Source organism: Eschrichtius robustus, chromosome 14 (assembly GCF_028021215.1).
Source record: "Eschrichtius robustus isolate mEscRob2 chromosome 14, mEscRob2.pri, whole genome shotgun sequence".
Classification (NCBI taxonomy): domain Eukaryota; kingdom Metazoa; phylum Chordata; class Mammalia; order Artiodactyla; family Eschrichtiidae; genus Eschrichtius; species Eschrichtius robustus.
The window spans coordinates 18,778,990-18,802,020 of NC_090837.1; the positions used below are offsets into that span (position 1 = coordinate 18,778,990).

At 55.1% G+C, this 23,031-nt stretch overlaps 1 protein-coding gene across 1 annotated transcript; it reads right to left on the bottom strand.

Annotated features, from left to right (window-relative positions):
* Nucleotides 1-1,325: 1,325 nt before the first annotated feature.
* MVK (mevalonate kinase) lies at nucleotides 1,326-22,880 on the bottom strand. The gene is given in 14 exon segments (XM_068563317.1): nucleotides 1,326-1,859; nucleotides 1,862-1,899; nucleotides 1,901-1,962; nucleotides 1,964-2,061; nucleotides 3,098-3,251; nucleotides 6,476-6,592; nucleotides 6,968-7,058; nucleotides 10,991-11,036; nucleotides 11,621-11,724; nucleotides 14,886-15,041; nucleotides 16,856-17,000; nucleotides 19,727-19,874; nucleotides 20,757-20,848; nucleotides 22,777-22,880. Coding segments are annotated over 13 exon segments (1,431 nt in total). The 5' UTR covers nucleotides 20,835-20,848; nucleotides 22,777-22,880; the 3' UTR covers nucleotides 1,326-1,665.
* Nucleotides 22,881-23,031: the final 151 nt, after the last annotated feature.

The following is a 23,031-nucleotide window of genomic DNA, read 5'->3' on the forward strand; positions in this document are numbered from 1 at the left end:
CCTCTCAGGCCCGCCTCCTGCGGTGTAGAAATGCTGCCAACCAGCCTCATCCCTGAGAAAGCATCTTGCAACCCTGAGCGCTCATTCAAACCATATGGGGAACTTTCAAAAAACACCCAGGCCCAAGCCCCACTCTGACCACGTACATCAGAGTCCGGAGGAAATCAGGAGCCCGAGCGTGGAAAACAGCAAGAATCAAAACAAACCTGTGTCCAGGCAGAAGCACACAGGGGCTGAGGGCAGGGGCTGGAGTCAGACCATTTGAGTTGGAATCCTGCCTTGGACGCTGATTAGCTGTGTGGCCTTGGACGAGTTACTCAATCTCTCTGAGCTTCAGTTTCCCGATCTGTAAAATGGAACTGAGACTGGCAATTATTCTCCAAGATTGGGGTAGATGAAAAGAGATGACTGAGGAACAGTGCTTAGAACAGTGCCCCATACATGGTAAGCCCTCAGTATTATCATTTTATGCATTATTTGTTTTGAAGGGCAGAGGCAGGCAACCCCTATCAGTGATGCTAGGGCCATTTTCACGTGTTAAGCTGGGGCAGATGTTCTTCTTATCGCCCTCAGATTCCTGGCAGTGACCCCAGGCAGAACCTGGAGAGAGAACCGTGGTGTGGGGGGCAGACAGACTGTGCTCTAAGGCTGGCTCCTACTCACCCTCCCCGTGAAGATGCTGGGAAAGAAGCCAGCTGCCCCCTAGTGGTCAAGGGCAGAAGCACAGAGCCATTTTAACCAAATCCTGCACTCCCTGCCTCAGCCCCCCAAACTTCTTGTCCGGCCTCTTGCAGACCCAGGGCTTCCAGAGCGTCCGGTGGCAATGTGCTAGCTACCAGAGCTATTGTATGGATCCTGCCATTTCATAAAGAGCCTTGACTTGCAATATAAAGTTCAAACAGGGCCAGCAGGTACCAGGCACTGGCTACCAGTGCTCAAGTCTCTTTCCCACCCCCAGTCAATTTTAGAAAGAAAGGAATATTCCCTGACCTACAGCAGGTTTGTTTACATTTCTTTAAAAAGTCTGCGAATTAGTGGGTACTCACGATTTGAGAAGCAAGGAAGCTTAAAATTCCCCTTTTTGGAAAAGCGGGCTGGAGCTCTGCTGAAGGGCTGAGAGCTTGATGTCCAGGCATCCGTCCCTGTCTGGCCAGGGCCATCTGGGGAAACCCCGCCCCATCCCCCGAGACACACAACCAAGTGACCCAAAGCCTTTCTTTCCACTGACAAAGTGGCTGGAGAAGGGACAGGACAGGAGAGGAAGGTGTGGGCAGCTGGAGACTACCAGACCCTCCCCCGTCTTTCTGGACACGAGTGAAGCACTGTTTACTCAAGATCTTTTTATTCCCCCCTTTGCCATCTTTTCTGCAAACCCCTTGGGTTCAGACCGGAAGAAACTGAACATCAACCCTGCCTTTGGCCAACCCTCGGGATGCAGGGTAGAAGGCAAAGACCACCACCCGGACACTCCCTGGGGGCACCCACAGTCTAGCTGGAGAGAACAGCCTGGGAAGGCTTCCTGGGGGAGGTGAGCAGAGGTGGAGGGAGGGAGAAGGCCTGCTGCTCTGGGAACCAGACCCCTGCATCTGGGATCCAAGCAGCTCTGCCAGGGAATTTGTGGGTCTGTGCGCACTTCAGGGAGGACAGGAAAGAGGCCCTTGAGTCTCAGAGGACTCCACATGGCCCCACTGCCCACCGGCTCAAGAGAATGTTGTAGAACACAGATATGGCTTCTGGGCCACCTGACTCACTCCGGGGACTGGGGGGCATGGCCAGTGGGAGGGGCGTCACAGAGGGGCTGGGGGGCTCCTGGTCAGTGTCAGGAGCTGGCTGCCCACTGGCCGGCACCGAGGCCAACCCAGTGCCCAGAATAATCTGGGAAGGGGCTTCGTGGTGGGGTGGTTTCATCTCAGAGGCCATCCAGGGCTTGCCGGACAGGGGCGTCCAGGGAGGTGGCCGCGTGGACGGAGACACCAGGGGCACCGATGCTGGTTTCCCAGCAGTCAAACCCACAGCTGGTCAGCGCCTGCTTCACGGCCTCCACCTCTGGCCGCTCCAGATCTGTGGGGAGGAAGGGCAGCAGGTCACCCCTGACAACCGTCCACTCCCTTGGAGAATGTTTGTCTCCGCTCACGGCACAGGCACAGGGGCCGGTCTTCCTGTTGGTATGCCGAGCCTGGCACCCTCCCCGGGAGGGTTGTGAATCCCGAGTCACACGGACCTGGCCTTGGCTCAGCCGTGGGGCCTCAGACAAATGACTTCCCCTCTCTGAGCCTCAGTCTCCTCATCTGGGAAAGGGGCTAATAATGAGACCTACCCCTCAAGGGTCACAGTGAGGCTGGCATGGGCTACTGCAGGTGGAGAGCCTGGCACAGCGCCTGGTACACCGCACACACTCAAGAAATGTTCTCTCGCCATCGTCATAGCCGCCTGAACTAGGTCCCCACAGTCAAGGTCTCCTGAAGTTAGGACACGGTGACTCCCTGAGGCCTGGGAGTCCCACTGAGGCGGAGGGGGCCTCTGTGGGCCACTGAGGGCTTACAGCAAAGCAAAGGGGAAAAGCAGGACAAGAAAAGGAAGGAGAAGGAGGCCAAGAAGGGGAGATGGAGAGAAAGGAAACCAAAAGGAGCAGTGACTCCCACCCCAGCACAGGGGCTGCTGCTATAAGCCCGTTCCTCATCCTCAGCCCTGCTCTTTCCCCAGAGACTAAGAGGAAAGAGACCCCTTTCTTTTGTAGCAAGGCCATTCCGCATCGTGGCTCCATCAAGAGGTGACAGCAGGGGATGCAAGGCTGGTAGGGTTGGTGGTGACAACGTCCTGGTTATTTCTCAAGCCTGTGGGAGCCTTGGCAGGTTAAGAAGGTGGTAGGAACAAGCCCTGCACCAGCCTCCCTAAATGCATTTTTCCTCCTTGACTCTAGGCAACAATCTTACATAAACTAGATTGTCAGCATCCTTATTTTACCAATGTGGCAACAAAGGCCCAGAGAGGTTAATTCACTTGACCAAGGCCATATAGCAGAGCTGAGACTATTCAGAGGCCTCTTCTTTCTCCCAAGGGAACTGCCCAGGTGGAACCCTGCCCATCCCCTGGGTACCTGGCCTGAGAAGCGTGATGCCACAGCCCCCGCCGCCCGCGCCAGTGAGCTTGCTGTGCAGTCCGTGGGCCATGGTCACCTGGCACAGCCGGTCCAGCGAGGCATGGCCCACACCGAGGGCGTTCAGATGGTGCTGGTTCATGTCGATGAGCTCCTGAGGGAGAGAGGTCTCTGTTCCTGCTTGGCCTGCCTGAGGTCGAGGTCCTTTGCCCACCCTGTCCACGTGACAGCTGCTGGTTTGGGACTGCAAATGGCTCTGACTACCCGGCACACTGTCCCTCTCCACTGATAAAAGAACCTCTCCTTCCTGCAGGACGTCCCACGGGGCTGGGATGGAGCTGGTGGTAAGCACATGTCCCAGGCCTGGCCACAGAAGGCTCTGGCCATGGGGACTGATCAGGCTTGTGACCCCAGCTGGGCCAATGAGATCCATCCCAGGGTTTACTCTGCCTCTTCCCTTGGAAGCTGCTAAAACTGGTTGACTTCAGAGGTAGGCCGCCAGAGTTATCTTCCCTGAACATGGTCAGAGATTACAGAGATGGAGAGAGATTTCAGACTAGATCTTTGGCCCCTGGATCCAGCTATGCCTGAAGCTGTCCCCTCTGGTCGTCTCAGTTATAAGCCAATAAATTCCTTTTCTGCTAAAGTCTAGTTGAGATGGATTTCTGTCATTTGCAGGAAAAGAAGTCTCAAGTAATATGCCATCGTACAGCTCCCTCAGGTACCGATTTTCAGAATAAGAACAGGTTTGTAGTTCTAACAATGTCACAAGTGGGGGAAATTGCTAAATGTTTGTTCAGGTTTCTTTGATTATGCGTAATAAAATTCCTGCCCTCCTGCAGATCAAACAAGATGCAGGTTGATGAAATAACAAAGCTAACAACCCTCACTGCCCAGGTGTTCCCTATTTACATTTCATTTACTCCATCGTGTCTGGCAAATCCCTTCAACATGCTGCCGGCACCCTGCTAGATGCTGAGGCTCTGAGGATGAGCTCCGGTCCGCAGGGAAGTTACAAATGTGGGATCTGGAGGCAGAGGGGCCTGGGTTTGGGTCCCAGCTCTGCCACTTCTTGGTCGTGTGTCTTGGGAAGAGGTCTTTCACTCTGAGCCTCAGTTTCCCCCCTTGTAAACCAGGGATTGTAAGAGTATCTGCCTCATTGCTGTGAGGATGGAATGAGGTATCTTTCACATGATGCCTGGAACAGGGTGAGTGCTTGGCAAACGTCAGCTGCTGTTAGTACTTTTATGGTTGCATTACCATCATCCCCACTTTTCAAAGGGGAAAACTGAGGCTCAGAGGAGAAAGTGATTTGCCTAAGGTCACTGAGCTAGTAAGGTACTGAGCTGGCACGGGAAGCCGGATCTGCCTGATGTGAAGCGTGCATCTACCCCGCCTCTGAGAGCACCCTTGGCATCCCTCCCGCCACCCACTTCTTGCCGTGTGCAGCTTGACAGCATGCAGCTCTGCCCCGGGGTCCTGGGAGCGCCTGTGTGCCATAAGGGTTGCCAATCACAGGGCTGTCTGCCGAGGCCCACCTGGTTCTCCTGCCTGGAGCCGTCGGGCAGGGTTGGGTCTGCCTCTCCCCCGCAGCCCGCCTCACACACCCCAGTACTTTTGACAAACGAGCAGACAGGCGTGATGGCCCGGTGGCAGCCTCGGGTGCCTTTCACCGGCCCCGAGGGCTGGATGGGAGGGAAAACTTCTGGGGGGCCTCTCTCTGCGCCTGAGCACCAGGTGTCACGTTGCCAAGGCAGGTTCCAGACACCTGTCACATTCTGATCCAAAATCTGTCAAGGATCAGATGACAGGCTGTGACACAGGAGAACAGCTCGCTGGCTTGAGCGCAGAGCTGTCCGGGAGGCGAGCTGCACATTTCAGCGGCTGCCGAAGCCAAAAATATACACGATGTATAATCGACGTGCTGTTCTGAGGCATTCTCCAGGGGCTCAACAGGGTGTATTTTAGGCAGCACTCCATCAATTATTAATTTCCTACTCGGGAAGACTGTGTTCCCTTCTTTTCTACGTGAAAGGGATTGAGAATGAGCAGGCAAAGGCTGGGGGAATGGAGGGAGGTGGCTGGGGGAACGAGGGCAAAAGCCCAGAGATGAATTAGATGGAGTCCCTGCACCGGGCCTGTAGTAGACACTCATTAAAAATTTGTTGGGAATTCCCTGGCGGTCCAGCGGTTAGGACTTGACACGTTCACTGTCGTGGCCCAGGTTCAGTCCCTGGTCAGGGAACTAAGATCCCGCAAGCCGTGCAACGAGGCCAAAAAAAAAAAAAAAAAAAATGTTGACTAAAGGAATAAACAAATAAGTCAGTGACTCCCAGCTCAGGACCACTCACTAGTTGGAAAACCTCAGAGAAAGTCATTCTCTTTAGGTCTTGGTTTTTGTATCTGTAAAAGGGTGGCAACTTATCCACTTCACAGGTAGGTCGTTGTAGGACTAAGTGAGGAATCATTTGTGAAGAGCCTTGGGAGAGTAGCAGTTCCCACTCATTACAGGGGCTGCAGACTCAAATGCCTACAGTGGGACAGGGAGGCACCAGGCAAAGAGTATAGCGGCTGTGGGTAATACTTAGGGAGTGGTGGGGACTACGGAGAAATGGAGACCCCAGGGCCACTCTCAAGGGGGTCCCCTGGGCACCTCCAGCTGACCACTGCCACACAGCTATGTCAGCTGGGGCTGCCGGATCTTCTGATTCTTGCAGGGAAGCCAGATGGCTTTTTAATGCAGTCCATTCACTGGGCCAGATGGACCGGGTCTGGGAATGAGCCCAGGCCCTCTGGCCGAGCTGGTGGCTCATCGGGCATGGTGCTTGTGTGTTACCCACAGGGCCTCACTGCACTCTTAAGACACTCCAGCGAGGCCACGATTCAGACCTGGGCCTGACGAAATCCAAAGCGTGAGGTCTCAACCTCTACACTAGAATTAGGCACAGGGTGGTGGCTGGAGTATTGACAGTGAGAGAACAATTTTAGACCATGTCTGATCCACAGCATGCATGTGAGAAAAAGTTACTGCATGAATAGATGCACTTAGCAAACATCACGGGAAAGAAGCGGCCAGGGGAGAAATTGCTCCTGGACCTATGGAGGACTGTGTCCTTACATGCATGATCCCAAACCTGGCCCGTCGTACTTAGCACACGCCAGGCACCACCCTCAGTGCTGCCTGTGTGTTCACTTGATTATTCCGAATCACCTGGGAATAGGCTTCAAAAGAAGGCACGCTTGCTCATGGGTGCACACATGGGTGCCCAGGCCCGGCCTCTGTGTTTTAGCTCCCAGGGATTCTGAGTGCAGATGGGGAGCCCCTGCCTGGGACAGCGCCGTGGATGAGGGACCCCAATCCTGCAGGCGGGCTCTTACCTCCAGCACGAGGTAGTGCTCTGGGGCCGGGGCCGCCGCCATCTCCCCCAGCACCCGCTCGCACTCCAGGGAAATGGCGTCTATGGAGGTCAGGAGGGGGGCCACGATCTCTGGGAACTGCAGGGAAAGGGATCGAGGGCCCATGAGGCCTGGGGGCTGGCAGACACTGGACAGCTGCTCCAGCACCAGGGCAGGGGGAGGAGGTGTCCCCAGGGCCCACACCCACCCTCTAAGGAAACCCCCTCTCCTTCTGGCCTGGTCCCCGCCTTGTCCAGCCACCCTTGACCCAAGCGGGGGTTCTCACTGCAAAGCCAGCACGTCTAACAATCCCTGTTCTGCCTCCCGGCGGGGGTATGGACGGACGGCACCTTCCCAGGTCCCCTCCACCCCACCCCCCTCCACTAACCCACGAGGCAGAGGGAGGGCTTGGACACCCAAACGTGAGTGCCGCGGCCCTGCCGGGAACCCGCCCAGGAGTGGGACCAGCGGCACCTTCAGCAGCCTGCTCCTGACGCCGGCCACCAGGGCCTTGGTGCTGCGGGGGACCTTGGTGTTGATCAGCAGGATCTTCAGAGCTGGCGGCCTGGGGGGTGAAGAGGGTCCACGGTGAGCCCAGGACGGGGCAGCTGGGTCAGGGCTGGGGGCCCGCCTGTACTCCACCCCACCCCGACCCAGTGCAGGAAGCAGAGACCCAGGGAGGTGACGTCAATGGCAGGCCGGAGACAGGTCCTGACGCCCACCCCGGGGCGCCCACCACCGCCTACAGCTGCATCCCTGCTTTGGCCCCTGGGCGGACGGACATTTTCCTTTGGTTTGTGACTCACTCATTCATTCATTCAACCTCGAGCGAACATGCACATGGAGGGCCTGGCATGCATGGAGTTAGAAGTTCAAAGGGTACAAGAAGGGGCTGAGGTTCTGTCCTGTGGGCCACCCCAGGGAGCTGGAGAGGAGGGTACTGGAGATTCAAAAAGAAAAAGCCACAGGACCAGGGATGGGTCATGGAGGGGGCATGGGGAAGACGGATGCTCCACTGGGCACAGGAACGCGAGGGGAGGGCAGCCTTATGGGAGGGTCAGGGTCCCAGCGCTCTGCGCCAGTTCTTGCCCTGCCTCGACAGTGCCCAGACCGGTGGCCCTGGTATGGTACCAGGTGTGGTTAGAGGAAGTCAGTCACCCCCAGGTAGGAGAACGGAGGGCCTGGGGTGGCCACGGTCAGCCGGCTCTCCAGCACGACCCCGTTGTCCTCATCTGCCCTCTGGGCTTTCTAATCCCTCCTAAAGCCACAATCCCAATTGTCCTCGTGGTTGGCTGTCTTTGGGGACTTAAGCCACTGTTTCTTGTCATCCCAACCTGCCTTTCAGAGCACTGCTCCAAGGCCAGGGACAGAGCGTGGAGAATTTGGATGAGCTCTAGCCAGAGATAGCTGGAGACGGACAGGCCCCTGATACGTTTATTCGCTTTTCTTTTCACAGATCAAGATTGTAAAATCCAACAGGGCTGGAAAAGGCTGTCAGAAACCTGCTTGATCTCACCGCCCATAAGCCCATGAAATTAATATCGATTCTCAGCCTTGGAGACCGGCTTTTTTTTTTTTAACTTTACAAACGATGAACATTCTATCTGGCTTTTCTCTTCCCTTTAAAGACAAGCCGTTCCTCAAAAGGGCAGCATTCTGGGAGGTCGCATCTTGATCCTCTCCGCAAACAATGCTTTTTTTTTTTTTTTTTTATTGAGAAGCACCAGGCGTGGTCTGGGGTGCAAGGGCTCCTCTTTAAGCCATTGGCGGGATTAATGTGGAGTCTGGCCTCCTGGCTTCGCAGAGAATCTGCCATCTGCTCGCCGCAGCGCCCTGAGGCCAGCAGCAAAGGTCGGCCGCTCTGTGTCACCATCCATCGGGGTGGGAGAACTTCGGGTATCACATCTTCATCTTTCTCAGATAAAGTCCTCTGCAAACGGGCCTGCTGCTAGCCCTGCGGGCCCCACAAAACTCAGGCTCCTATGACATCCAGTGACCACCACCTGGGGCTATGCCCTGTAAGTGATCTGGGCCTGGCTACGTCCTCTGCCTCATCTCATCTCTGCCCTCCCTTGGAGCTCACTCCACTCAGCCACCCTGGTCTCCTGGCTGCTGCTAAGCACGCCAGGAACACTCCTGCCTCAGGGCCTTTGCACGTGCGTCTCCTCCTCCAGGGACCGGCCCCGGCCTCGGCAGCTCTGCTCAAATGCCGTCTGGTTAGAGGCTCCCCTCCACCAGCCTGTCCCACTCCCTGCTTCACGTTCCGGCCCTCACTCTGCTTTATGTGTCCTAAGGCCGTGGGGATGGCCTGTCGTGCTCTTACAGAGACATCTGTCTGTGGGCTGTCCTCCCACAAAGTGGGAGTTCCGTGAAGGTGGGACTTTGGGTTCCCTGATGAGGCCCCAGCACCCAGTAGTTGTTCAGAGATATTTGTAGACTGGATGAATGAATTTGGTCAGGAAGGAGTGAATAAGCACTTGATAGATACCGTTTCTGATTTCATGCCCCGGATCCCCATTACATAAACGAGAAGACAGAGGCCTCAGGAGAAGTAACTCACCTAAGGGCCCCCAGCAGGCAAACGGCAGAGCTGGGCTCAAACTCGAGCCTGTGGACCCCAGAGAATCTGCCACCACCCCGCCACCACCACCGGCCACTGTGCACACCTTGGGGCCTCTCCCCCCGCCTCCCCGTGCCTGGGAAACCCTCCAGCACTCAGCTCTTAATTCTCCCCATAGGCCATGCATGTGCCCGGCCACATCTGCATTGATCTTCTGTCCCCAGGGCCCAGTTCAGGGCTTAGGATACAACAGGCTCGCAGGAAACAGAGTGAATGACCTGCCCCTGCCCCGTGAAGGACTCCCCAGATCTGCAGCCTGACGATGACTGTCATCCCCAGCAGCCTCAGAGCCCCGAGGACACCTGTGTGCCGAGGATCACAGTCGTGACTGCCTCCTCCAAAAGCCCGTGGGCTGAGGGCAGGCCCGGGCCCACAAACCTCTGCATCCCGCCCTCGCTCCTGCTCTCACTGCACATGGATTCGGTCCACCTGGCAGGGCCAGCCGCCACCTGGGCACAAGGCCCCCCTGCCATCGCTTCCACAAGCAGCCGGAGGAAGCTGTCCCGAGCTCGCAAATGGCTCCGCTCCCTCCTTTGTGTGGAGCAGTGGTTGCCACCCAGGGGGCCTTGCCCTCCAGGGAACAGGTGGCAATGTCTGGAGCTATCTTTGGTTGTCACACTGGGAGACAGGGGAGGTGCTATGGGCATCCGGTGGGCAGAGCCCAGGGATGCTACTAAACATCCCACGCTGCACAGGACCGGCCCCACTGCAAGGAATTCTCCAGCCCCAGATGTCCGCAGCGCTAAGGCTAAAGAAACGCTGATGTGGGGCCTCAGAAAGGCAGGCTTGGCTCCCAGGAGCTGACAGAGCAGGGGTGGGAAGATGCCAGAGGTGCAGGCAGAAGGAGTCCGCACCATGGCCTGCCAGGTCACTGAGCCCCGAACGGAGTGGCCCAGCTGGCAGAGGCAGAGGGCCGGGACCTGCTGTCCAGCTGCCAAGAAGACCACCCTGGCTGCAGAAGGTGACAGGGAGCCCTGGGACCCTGAGAGTGTGGAAAGGCCCCCCGAGGCAGCAGAGCACCCTGGGACAACCACTGCCCCCCCCAACTTGATGGAGGGCTCAGGGAAGAGCCAGGAGGCACCTGCTCCTGCTGGCCATGGGCTTCACGCCTGCCCCTGACGTTTCCACACTGAGTGCAAACAGAACAGAGGATGTTGGAATTTAATACGCATGTCTACAATTCCAGTGCTTCCAGCGGGAGGGCGGAAGGAAATATGAAAGTTGCTAAATGTCCCTTCCACTCAGACTCCCACGAGCCTGCCGCGGGCTCCGGTCTTGCTCGGCCATGGTGCCGTCACTATGGCAACTCCCACGTTGTCTTTTGGTGGCTTGTGTGTGTATGTCTGTCCCTTACTGCCCAGGACTATGTCTGAGATTCATCTTTATACCCCTAGGCCCTAATGCAGTGTCATCTGGAACAGAGGAAGGTATCGGTTCTTGTTTACTGAACAAATGGACGGACGAACAGGTAACTGAACGGATGAACAGGTAACTGGGCAAAGGTCTGGGGAAACAGCCACTTCCCGGAAGCGGAATGGCGCAGCCTCACACGACCTCCCCCTCTGATCTCTCGGCAATTTAAGAGCTAAAGTGGGGAATTCTCTGGCGGTCCGGTGGTTAGGACTCTGCGCTCTCGCTGCTGAGGGCCCGGGTTCAATCCTCCCTGGTCAGGGAACTAAGATCCCACAAGCCACGTGGCGCAGCCAAAAAAAAAAGAGCTGAAGTGGAGAGGAAAGAGCAGGCTTCCTCGCGGCCCACGCCCTGCGGGACCACACAGGGGAGGGGACGCCCAGGGGCACGTGCCCCTCCCTCCTTCCCAAAGAAATGGGGCCCCCCTTCCCTGCCAGACACGGAAGCTGCGGCTCCCCCAGAGTTACCTCTTTAAGGATGAAATCTTCCCTTGCTGGTATCGGAGCGCTCCTCCTAAAGAGAAGAGTGGGTCAGAGTCGTAGGAAAAGCTCCGTATCCGTGCCTCTTGGGAAAGGGGCTGGGTTTGGGGTAGGGGTAGAGTGTCACCATAACTAGACTCAACCCCGTAACTAGGCACCTCAGCTTCAGGCAGCAAAGGCCCAGGAGGGCACAAAGGCGCTCTGCACCCAGGACTTGGGGTCCCTCCCTTACATCCAGGCATCCAGCTTCCCTCCGATGGGCTGCACGGTGATGGGGTGGAGGTGGGACAGCAGGCGTCCTCACCGGAGGGGAGCCCAGCTGGTGCAGTCTGCAGACCCCACAGCAATGGTTCCGCAGCTTCACCATCTGGACCCCTGGGGCTGGGGGTCCCACTGAAACCGTAGCTTCCCAGGCCCAGGCCCACCCCCCAAGATTCGGATCCAGGACGTGCGAGGCCCTGAGACGCCCCCCGTTCCCCTCCCACCAGGAAAATGGCATCTTCCTCAGAACGCACTGATGCTGCTCATCCCAAACCCACAGAGCCTGGGCAGCTACGCTTGTCATAAGAATTTCTAAAAGAATAAAAATAAAGAACACAGGCCCGAGGCAGCACCTACCCCAGGTGCTGACGGCGTTGTCCACTCCGGAGGGGTTCCCGTGAATCACCCTCTCCCCCTGGAAGGCCCACTTGTTAATTAGTTCCAAGTTCTCCTCGGTCCACCTGAAGGAGACGCAAAGATTCGTCTTTACTGTCCATGGTGGTGAATAGGGGGCTGGGGGTCACCGAGGGCAGCAGAGGGCAGGGGTCACAGGCTGGGCTTGCGGGAGACCAAAAGGCAAAGGGGCTTGGGCCCCCGAACTCAGAAAGAAGAGAAAAGTAAACAGTTCTGAACTTCTCCGGCTAAAGAGCACGCCCTAAAGCATGCCTCTTCGCCTGGTGCAGCGAAAAGAGCCAAAGCTTTGCGTTCACGGGATCCTGCTCTTTGCCTCTTACGAGCTGAGTGACTCTGGGCCCCTTGCCTGCCCTCCCTGAGCCTCACTCTCCTCCTCTGTAGGATGGTAACTCCTCCCTCCTCACAGGCTCAGCGCAGGGGTGTGGAATGTGGGTCATCTCTGGATCCCTCCCCAGCCCGCCGCCACGGTGCCTCCCCAGAAGGGATGCGGACTCAGTGACGGTTTAAGTGAACAGACCCAAAACATGTGAGTATCGAACGAGGGCGAGTGCTCAGCCCCACTGCCCCACCTTCTCTCTCAGCTCTTGTTTCCTTTCTGTCGAGCCCCTGCCCCGTGAAACGGCAGAAGCCACCGGGGCTTGTGCAGCTGAGCTGGGAATCAAGCAGGGAGCTGGTGTGAACCCCATCCCACCGCTGACTCACTGGGCGTCCCTGAGCAACTGCGTCACCTCCGACCCTCAGTGTTCTCATCTGGGAAATAGGGGTAAAGATGTCTACCTCACAGAGGATTTTGTGGGATGGAAAAACACACAGGTGCTTTGTAAAATGCCCAGGGGAGAGTATGTGCTCCGGAAAAAGAGGCCACCTGGGATCACAGCACCTGGAATCACTCCAAGCCTGGCCCACCCACCCCTTTGCTGTGGAGCCTTGGGCAAGTCAATCACCCCCTCTGAGTCTCTTTCCTCATCTGTCAGATGAGGATTTTAGGGACCTGAGACTCACACGGTGGTTGTGAGGCTATGATTCATAGTGAGTTAACACTGCTCAAAGCTACTGATTACCCAGGGCCAAGCACTGCGCTAAAGGCTTTCTCTAATGGACCATCTGTAACCCTCACAATCACAACAACTCAAAAGGGAAGGTACCATTACCACCCCCTTTCTTACAGCAGAGGACACCGAGGCTCAGATCACAGTACCACTCACCACGACATCAGAACCGCATCTGCTAACGGAAGCCTGAGCTCGTTAACTACTGACCTTTTTGGTGCCGACGAGACTCACTCACTTGTCCAATATTTATTGAGCATCTACTATGTCCCTGTGACTAAGCCCACACAGACGTGGTCCTTAACTGCTTGCAGCTTGGAGTCTAATACAGAGCAGATGTCAGGAAGCCACCAGAACTTAACTACAGCCTCTGGGAAGTGCGATGCCGGCTGGACGGGGCACACCCTGTTCTGAATGGAGGGGCTGAGGGACGAGGTGGGTCAGTGAGGCAAGACATAGCGGGAGAGCAGTCCAGCCCGAGGCCGTGCTGCTTGTGTTACGCCTGGAACTGGACAAGAACTGGCCCTTTCCAGGACCGAAAAGTGAGCGAGCAAGCCAGTGAGGTGGGGAAGGGGTAGCTGAACATAGCCCAGGGCCTGGCCCGCTCTGCAAACTCGAGTCTTCCTTCCGATTGGGAAATGCTGGGGGGCAGGGCGGGTGGGTCTGCTCTCTTCACAGCTTCTGAGAAGGAATGATGGGTCTTCAGGGGAGGTGGGAGAACTGGGTGGAAGGAAGCAGCACGAGAAAGACCACACCCACATGCACACTGGACACTGGCTCACCCACAGGCGTGTACATGCACGCACGCACACACAACCACCCATATCCTTTGAAAGGCAGAGCCAGTTGGCCGGCCTGTGGGCAGGTGTCTATTCGGGACACCCAGGGCAACACGGCCTTCACTGCTTTGGGCTAGAATCAGCGATCAGCACACAGTAATGAGCGGCTGTCTTGAAGCCTCCGTCCTGAGTCACTGTCTTATCTCGGAATCAGCACATGTCAAAGCTAGAAGCTCCCACCACCCAAGGGATCACAGGTGCTGCCCCTCACTTTCAGATGAGGAAATGGAGCCCCAGAGAGAAGCTAGTTAACTGGCAAACCTGAGATTCCTGAAAACCATTCTGGAGAATAGCCGCCTCGCATCCCCCGCAGGTGCAATCATTACCTGCTCATTACCTATTCCCACGGCCACCTCCGCGGGCCCCTCTCCCCTCCCCCCACCCCGCCCCCACCCCGCCCCAGCCTCTCCAGCGCACGAGCCCTTCAGAGCAGCCCTGGGGAATTTGGACCGGGAATCACATCAACAGCCCCACACCTGCTGTGGCCACGGGGACCAAAGTGACCTCCGGGCTTAGCCAGCAGAGCCCCCGACACAGCACAGCTGGGCCCACATGGCTGGTACATAAGGCCCCCCAGCGGGAGGGCTCCCCGGAGCCATGAGGGCCCAGGGCAGGCCTCACCAAGAAGCTGCCAGGCTGGATGCTGGGGCCTCATCCCCAACTCCCAGGGCAAACTGCGTTATCTGCACTCGGGGCCGGTTTCTCAAGTTTCCCCAAGTAACAGAAACAGTCCGCCGGCAGCCCTGTCTGGACAAGCCTCAGTGACTTACAATAAGCCGCAGAGGAGACGCTGCGACCTTGTGGATCGAGGACCCACGGGAGGGGAGACGCCCTGACCTGACGGACACTCCTCCTATGTTTATTTCTCAGCACGTTACACTGCTTTTCATAACCATTTGGTACCAGCTGGCAACACCCGCCGGGTATCCGTATCGCCATTTACAGAAAAGGGCACTGAGTGAGGCTCCCAGGGTGGGGTGGGGGGCAGCAGGCTGGCCAAGGTCCCTCAGCAAGTCGATGGCAGGGGGGGCCCGATGCCTCCTCTGATCCATTGCCCTCTACATCCGGGCTCAGGCTCTTTCTACCAAATCACGGGCACCTGAACCCAAAGGAGGCAAGGAGGGGTGGGGGGTTGGGGGCAAAGAGCTCAGGCTCTGGATTCAGACCGCCGGGTCCAGATCCTGCTCTGCCATCACTAGCTGTGTGGCCGCCCTGTCCCCCAGCGTCCTCAGCTGTAAGGTGGCCAAGGGACACCTCTCTCCTCTCGGCGCGGGGTGCAGAGCCCAGGAAGGACAAGGAGCGAGGCAAGGGCCTGATTACCTGCTGGCGGCCTCGCCATCCTTCAGCGGGTTTGGGATCTCCTTGCACGCAGTCAGGAGGGCAGCCGCCAAACACACGGAGTAGGCGGCACTGGAGCCGAGGCCGGCCCCGGTGGGCAGCTCCGACCACACGGTGACGTCCAGGCTGGGCAGGGCTCTGAAACACAGCAGGCAGCAGAGCGTGACTCTCCTGAAGGGCCGTGAGGGGCCAGCGCTGAACCGGCGGCCCAGACCCAGGACTGGACACGGGCAGGGCCTGACTCTATAAGTGTCTGGCCCAGTTTTCTGACCTCAGGGAGATCTCCCAACCCCAAAGGCACCCCTGTTGGATGGCAGGAACTCATGGTGAATCAGACAACTTGAAAATAGGTAGAGGATCGTTTAAGTCACTATGTTGTTGTCCGACCGGAGCCCTTCCTAAAAGTGCCTCGCGATCCACCGACCATTCCTGTAAACTCCTTCCTGCTCCCCACACAAGCAAGGCTCTGTCAAGGCCCTGCCCTCAGCACAGGCTGGTCCCTCTGCCCAGGACAGCTCTGCACCCCTTTCTCCCCCAGGGGAATTCCTACCCATCCTGCAAGACCGTCCTCAAATGATCCCCCTGGGCGCTGATACTGTGTTCATGGGATGCCTCTCCCGCCGGACAGCGTTTCCCAGCCGCGTGTAACACAGGCCTGCTCTGGATCAGCGGAGACTTCCCAATCGCTGCATCTTACCTCTACTTCCCCCCAGCGAGAACCGTCAGATGTCAGGTTCTATCATTTCCATTAAGCATTCTTCCCGTTCTCCAAATATAACATTATAAGACTGAATCTGCCTTTTCAAACTGCACATGCCCACCCCACCCACATCAGATTCTGGAATGTGTCCCCCGCCCTCACCCCGGAAGGGGACACGCCCCTCTCAAGGTGAAAACCCCGGCATTGGACAGCAAGTGTCAAGACGCGATTGAATGTGTCTGCAGCGCAGGCACCCGGGCCCAGTGGCCGCTTAGCCAGCGTCTGCTGCAGGAGTGAAGGGCTGCGCCTCGAGGCTTTCCCTTCAGGTCCTGGACCACAAATCACAGTGCACACGCACTGTGTGCCAGTTACAGTGCTAGGCCCATTTCATGCATAATGTTTCTAATCCTCTGATAGTTTCTCTGAGGAAGGTGATAATAATAATAGCTAACATTTATCAAGCTACGTGCCAGGCTCTGAATCAAACACTTTAAGTAAATGAACTTATTTAACTTCACAGGAACCCTATGAGGTAGGTGCTATTACCACCCCCATTTTACAGGTGAGGAAGCTGAGGCTCAGGAAGGGTAAGAACCTCACACAAGCTAGTAAATGGTCGCGCTGGGGTGTGAACCAACGCCGTCTGACCCTCAGCCCGTGCCCTCTGTCACCATGTGATACCACCTCAGCAGGAATGTCCCCCTCTAGGAGCCGGCTTTCCCGAGAGAGCAGACAACCCAGATCTTATCATAACACAGGCTTCACTCTGCTAATCACGGAGTTCCCCTGGAGCCTGTGGGATGTGGAACAAGGGTGCCTCTCTGGGCATGGCTTGAAGAAGACACACAGCGGATCTGAGAATGGAATCTGGCTTTGGTTGAATCGAAGAGGCCAGAGGAGGCAGTGTGGGGTTAAAAAGGCAGGCGTTGACACTGAAGGGAAGTAAGTTGATTTCCCAGCTCTCACCACTTAACTAAGTAGCTGTGTGGCCCTGAATGTCTCTATCTCTCTGGGTCCCAGTTTCTCCCTGTGCAAAACAAGGAGCGTCCTTCTCGTGGGGTTGCCATGAATACTGAAAGCAGACCATACATATAGGGTCTAGCACGGCTCCTGGCACGCGGCGAGGACAGCTGCTGTTATTCAGAGCCTGGGAAGGAGCCTGTGCATCGTCCAGCAGCCAAAACTACAGCCACCCTGGCTCAGTTTCCGGGGCAGGCTGCACCCGGACTCCCTGCCCCGACCGCGCACACACCTCTGACTCTGGCAGACGGACAGGTACAAGTGAAGGAAGGACAGCACAGCCAGGTGCTCGTGGTCGGCACAGTCCTCGGGGAAGCCCGCCACCTCCTTCAGCTTCTCCACTTGCTCCGGGGTGAGTGCTGTGACGTCACCTTGCTCTGTCACATGGGCAAACAAGTGCAAGCGGGTGGGTGAGAGGGCCTCGGGGCTTTTATAGACACCAGAATACAAACGGCCGAGCAGTCACGGGAGTCAGCATCTGGATGGACATGGACTCAGGGTCCGAGCACCACAGCCGAGGGTGTCAGGGGACTGCAGGCTTGGGAGGCAGGCGGACTTGGGTTTGGGCCCTGACTGTGCCAGTTACTGTGATCTTGAGTAGGTGACTTAATCTATTTGCACCTCGGTTTCCCTCCTTGGTAAACAGAGGTAACAGCAGTACATCCTCCCAGGGTTGTTTAAATAAGGTACAGAGTATCCTTAGCACCGCTCCTGGCACATAGTAAGGGCTTAATTGTAGTTTTCAAACACACCCAAGCACACACACGCACATGCACACACAATCACTCAAAGGCCTAGGACTGAACTCCACGGTACAAAATCAAAACCAAAGGCAGTATTATTTCCCCAATGTTTCCCTCTCCCGAAACATAATTAGTGAGAACAGGACATGCACATAAAACCAGGACACATAAATGCCCAAATGTTCAATATGTTTAGGACTATTAGGAGGGAACAAAAAAACACTGGAAGAAAAATATGGCAGACCCTGGCAACCTAGTAGAAAACTTGACACCAAAAGGTCCAGATCCCCTTTGTCTCCTTGGAGAAGTAGCCTAACGAGCCCTTGTGAATGGACTACACTCTAGATCACAGCCTCCACCCACCTCCCACCTTGCGGGATCCTCAGAGCAGCCCTCCCAGGCACCACGACTCTGCTCACAGCGGCTCAGAGCGGTAAGTGACCCTCCCAGGCTCACACAGGGAGTCTCAGACAGGTGGTCTGAGGCGTGTGCCACCACACCTGGCTGCTCCATCCATGCTACTGACATGCAAAAGCAGCAGCCGGTTCTCATGGAACACTTCCGGCCAGGCTGAGTGGCCTGGGGTAGCACGGAGAGCAAGGGCCAGGCTGCTCCAAAGTAGTGGCTCTGAACTGAGGCTGTCCCTGCAATCACCCAAATACACACGCCGGGTCACCTACCACCACTACCGATTCTCCATAGGAGAGGGGCAGGGCCAGGAAGCCATCTGTACTGTTAAAACAACAACAACAAAAACCTTCCCCGGGGATCTCAAGGCAGGACTGAGGCTTGCTTGCAATTGTGGGTTTTCAACTCTTCCTTCATCTCCCTGCAGGGTTTGGGAGTGGCTGAGTGACTAGCTGTGGACTGATTCTCACGGGGGACAGGGAACCGTCTGGAAAAGGCCCCTGGGGCTTCCCTGGTGGCGCAGTGGTTAATAATCCACCTGCCAACGCAGGGGACACGGGTTCGAGCCCTGGTCCGGGAAGATCCCACATGCCGCGGAGCAACTAAGCCCGTGCGCCACAACTACTGAGCCTGCGCTCTAGAGCCCACGAGCCACAACTACTGAGCCCACGTGCCACAACTACTGAAGCCGGAGTGCCTAGAGCCCGTGCTCCGCAACAAGAGAAGCCACCGCAATGAGAAGCCCGCGCACCGCAATCAGGAGCAGCCCCAGCTCGCCGCAACTAAAGAAAGCTCACATGCAGTAACGAGGACCCAACGCAGCCAAAAATTAAAAAATAATTAATTAATTAATTAATTATTTTTTAAAAAGAAAAGGCCCCTGGAGGAGTCTCACTTGCCCCACCCTGGCTGGGAGACACTGTTCCAAAGGACGAGGCGTCAGCCCAGACAGGAGACACTGACAGCAAAGAACACACCGCAGCTTTGCTGCAGACAGTCACTCTGCTGATGAACGAACCGTGTCTGCTCAGGAGTGGACAAAACAGTCCCAACACTAGCAAAATGAGCACGGAGGCCTTTATTTATTGGCATGGGACGAAAGCCCCAATATATTGAAGAAGGGAAAAATCCCACATGCTTCTAAGGAGTTTATATGGGAAAAAAAAAAAAAGAAGAAAAAGAAAACAGAAAAAGAAAGAAACAAAAAGAAAAAGAAAGAAAAAAAAAAAAGAGAAGAAAAAAGAAAAAAAAAAGTTTATGTGGCTTGATCCAATTTTGGGTAAAAAACAAGCTCTCTCCCTATCTCAATCAATCAATGTAACTACTGGTCTACAGGAAATAACCCAGAAGGATGAACACCAAAATGCTTAGCGCTGTCCTGGGGGGGTGGAATGGGAGGCAGTGATAATTGGGGATTTTTTTTTCCTGGCAACGTCTCAGCATTGACCATATTTTCCAGTAACATAAGTTACTTTTATTTTTAACAATCTTCAATCACACAAAACACCAAAACATTCTCTTTGTTAAAACAACATTGTAGAAGGGAGGCTCCCTTTGTCCACTCCCCAACTGTAGGACCCTCCAAGACATAACTAATCACCATTGTCAGTGGATATATATCTTCCCAGGCCTCTTCTTTGCATTTACATACCCACTGATACTTAATCTATACGTGCTGTTTTGCATCTTGTGTTTTTTCACTCAACAGTAGGCCTTGATGACCTCTCCCAACGGCTCACATAGACCTAGCGCATCATTTTATGCTTTTAAATTAAAAAAAAATTAATAAATAAGTGAAGCTATTTTTATGGGGACAGGAGAGAAAACACCCCCAGAGTGGCTGGCTTTTGGTCCCTAGGGGACAGCCTGGGATTACAACCCAGCTGTCCTCCTTCCCCTTCTCTTCAGGGCCCAGGCTCTTCCCACACCTGGTTCCTGCTCCCTGTACTTACTCAGAAAGCTGGTGTCCAGCATCTGAAGCTTGGCCACATCCCAGGCCCGCTTGATGCCAATGTTGGGTAAGTTGAGGCCCACTTTCCCATTGCTGTGGGGCTGAAGCCGGAGGAATGTTCTCAAGTTCAAGGCCACAGCCAGTGCTACCTATAGAATAAAGGGCACAAGCAGTTAGCCTGAGGGTGGTTGGCAACAAGCATGGCTCCTGTCTTAGGAAAAAGGGGCCCTTGTCAATGAGCCGAGAAGAGAGGGCAAATACTAGCACACAGGCCACTCTCACCTATGCCCTTGGCAGACACTGCTAATCAACCTTGGCACCCTCTCCTAATCAAACGTTGGCACCCTCTCCCACATGCCTAGGCACAGCCACTACCAATCAATTAGGAGTTAATACCTACTTATATTTGCCCTCCCCACGTAAAATTTCACACGTTCTCAACACCAAGGAATGGCTTCCCCATAATCACCACGCTTTCAAAGATAAATATAAGTTAAAAATATGAAAAACGACAGCTTGAAAGAGTGGAAAAAGCATGGCTTTGGGTTCAAGCAGACTTAGGTTCACTCCTAGCTCTACTGAGGTGTACGGGACCTTGATCAAGTTACCGATCCCCTCCTAAGTCCCAGCTTCCACGTCTGCAAAATAGGATAATAAAAGTTTAACGTCAGAGAGTAGTTGTAAGAGGTAAATGAGACAATGCATGTCTCAGACTCCTTTGCAGAATCCTATTCGTTTTCCCCAGAGTTTAGTCCTTAAACCTCTTCTCTTCTCCACCGAAGCTCACTTCCTAAGTGGCCTCATTCCACCCATGGGGCTTTCCATGTCATCTTTTTGCTCTCTTACTGGGTGGGCCAGAGAAGCCCTTCAGAGGGCCTAAGACCTGTCTTTTCTTTGCCCAGCTGGGGAGAAACTGATCTCCTCTCTGATGTACTCCCAAGCTATGCCTCAAGGCTTCCTTTCAGCTTCTTTTAAGGTTAGCATCAGGGAGAAGCAGTTCCTAATCCTCAAAGGCTCAGGGGGCCTTGTACCTTGCCATGGACCACGGCATGCTCTCCATGAAGGATGACTTTCCCTGGAGCAGACACTAGCAGGACTTCTGACAACATGGCTCCTGGGAGTCCTGAAAAGGAAAGCCAGAAAGAGGATGGAAGGTCCCCAGAACTTAGAGAATGCCTAGTTCAAGCTCACCATTGTAACAAAAAAGGCAGCTACCGGACTTCCCTGGTGGCGCAGTGGTTGAGAATCTGCCTGCCAATGCAGGGGACACGGGTTCGAGCCCTGGTCTGGGAAGATCCCACATGCCGCGGAGCGGCTGGGCCCGTGAGCCACAGCTACTGAGCCTGCGCGTCTGGAGCCTGTGCTCCGCAACAAGACAGGCCGCGATAGTGAGAGGCCCGCGCACCGCGATGAAGAGAGGCCCCCGCTTGCCGCAACTGGAGAAAGCCCTCGCACAGAAACGAAGACCCAACGCAGCCAAAAAAATAAATAAGTAAATAAATAAAAAATAAAAATAAAGGAATTCCTTTAAAAAAAAAAAAAAAGGCAGCTACCATCAGCATTTGCTATGTGCCCAAAAAAGCAGTGCAGGGTAGCAGTCAGCTAGACACATCAAATAGATCTGGGTTCAAATCCAGCTCTTCCACTCCCCAGTGATGTCATCTTAGCTAACTCACTCAAATAGCTAGGAACCCCAAAAGTTACACGGGGACAATAAATGTACTTACCTCAATGGGTTTTGAGAAGGTTAAACTAAATAATGCAAGGGAAACACTTACGGTCTGGCACACCATAATCACTCAGTTACTCATAGTTACTTTTTTTTTTTTTTAATTTTATTTATTTATTTATTTATGGCTGTGTTAGGTCTTAGTTCCTGTGTGAGGGCTTTCTCCAGTTGCAGCAAGCAGGGGCCACTCTTCATCGCGGTGCGCGGGCCTCTCACTATCGCGGCCTCTCTTGTTGTGGAGCACAGGCTCCAGACGCGCAGGCTCAGTAATTGTGGCTCACGGGCCTAGTTGCTCCGCGGCATGTGGGATCTTCCCAGGGCAGGGCTCGAACCCGTGTCCCCTGCACTGGCAGGCAGACTCTCAACCACTGCACCACCAGGGAAGCCCATAGTTACTTATTAAGGGCTCTGTTCTTGGTTCCAGCTTTTATTATTATTACTTTTTTTAAAAAATTTATTTATTTATTTATTTATTTTTGGCTGCGTTGGGTCTTCATTGCTGTGCGCGGGCTTTTTCTCTAGTTCCGGGAGCAGGGCATACTCTTCGTTGCGTTGCGCGGGCTTCTCATTGCAGTGGCTTCTCTTGTTGCGGAGCACGGACTCTCGGCGCAAGGACTTCAGTAGTTGTGGCTCGCAGGGTCTAGAGCGCAGGCTCAGTAGTTGTGGCACACGGGCTTAGTTGCTCCGCGGCATGTGGGATCTTCCTGGGCCAGGGCTTGAACCCGTGTCCCCTGCATTGGCAGGCGGATTCTTAACCACTGCGCCACCAGGAAAGTCCCCTATTATTACTACTATTAAAGATAGAAATTTAAATGAAATCATGGACCGGAAGGAACCTTTTCCTGGACATTTAGGCTGTTTCTAACGTTTCACAATTACAAACAGGCTGCAGAAAACAGCTGTTATACCTTTTTCTTTTTTTTTTTTTTGCACACTTAAGTCAGGATCTCTACAAGACAGAGTCCTAGAAAGTGACTTGCTGGGCGTACGTGTGCGCATTTTAGATTTTTATAAATAATGCAAAACTACCATCCATTTAAGGCTTTACCTCAATAGCGTGAGACCACAACCGCACTAAGCGCTAAGTATATACTACAGTGATCCCCGTTTCTTGGGGGGGAAACTCAGGCTCGGAGTGGGGGAACCTATTGCTTGTCCTAAATTCCAAATCCGGTCTGTCAGATTCCAGGTTGCCGGCTCGTCGGGACGGATTCTCAGAGTTGGGGAAACTAAGCCAGAGAAGCCGGGAGCCCGGTCCAGGGTCGTCCTGGGTCTCGGCCTCGGACTTCGCGCCACCCTGTCCCGGGAACCCGACCTCTCACCTGTCGCCACAGGTCCTCTGCTCCCGAGCCTGAGCCGCCCCGGGCCTCCATCCCCAAGCTCGAGGGCGGCGGGGGGGAAGAGGCCGCTTCCTTCGCCCAGCCAATCAGAGCGCGCAAACCGAGAGCCCCTTTACCAATTGGCTTGAGCGTTGGCCAATAGCTGTTGCTAACTAAGTCCTCACGAGTTTCCCCGCCCAGCTCCTTCCGTGAACCAATGAGAAACAAGTCTCTGGGAGTGTCCCGCCCTGGGGAGAG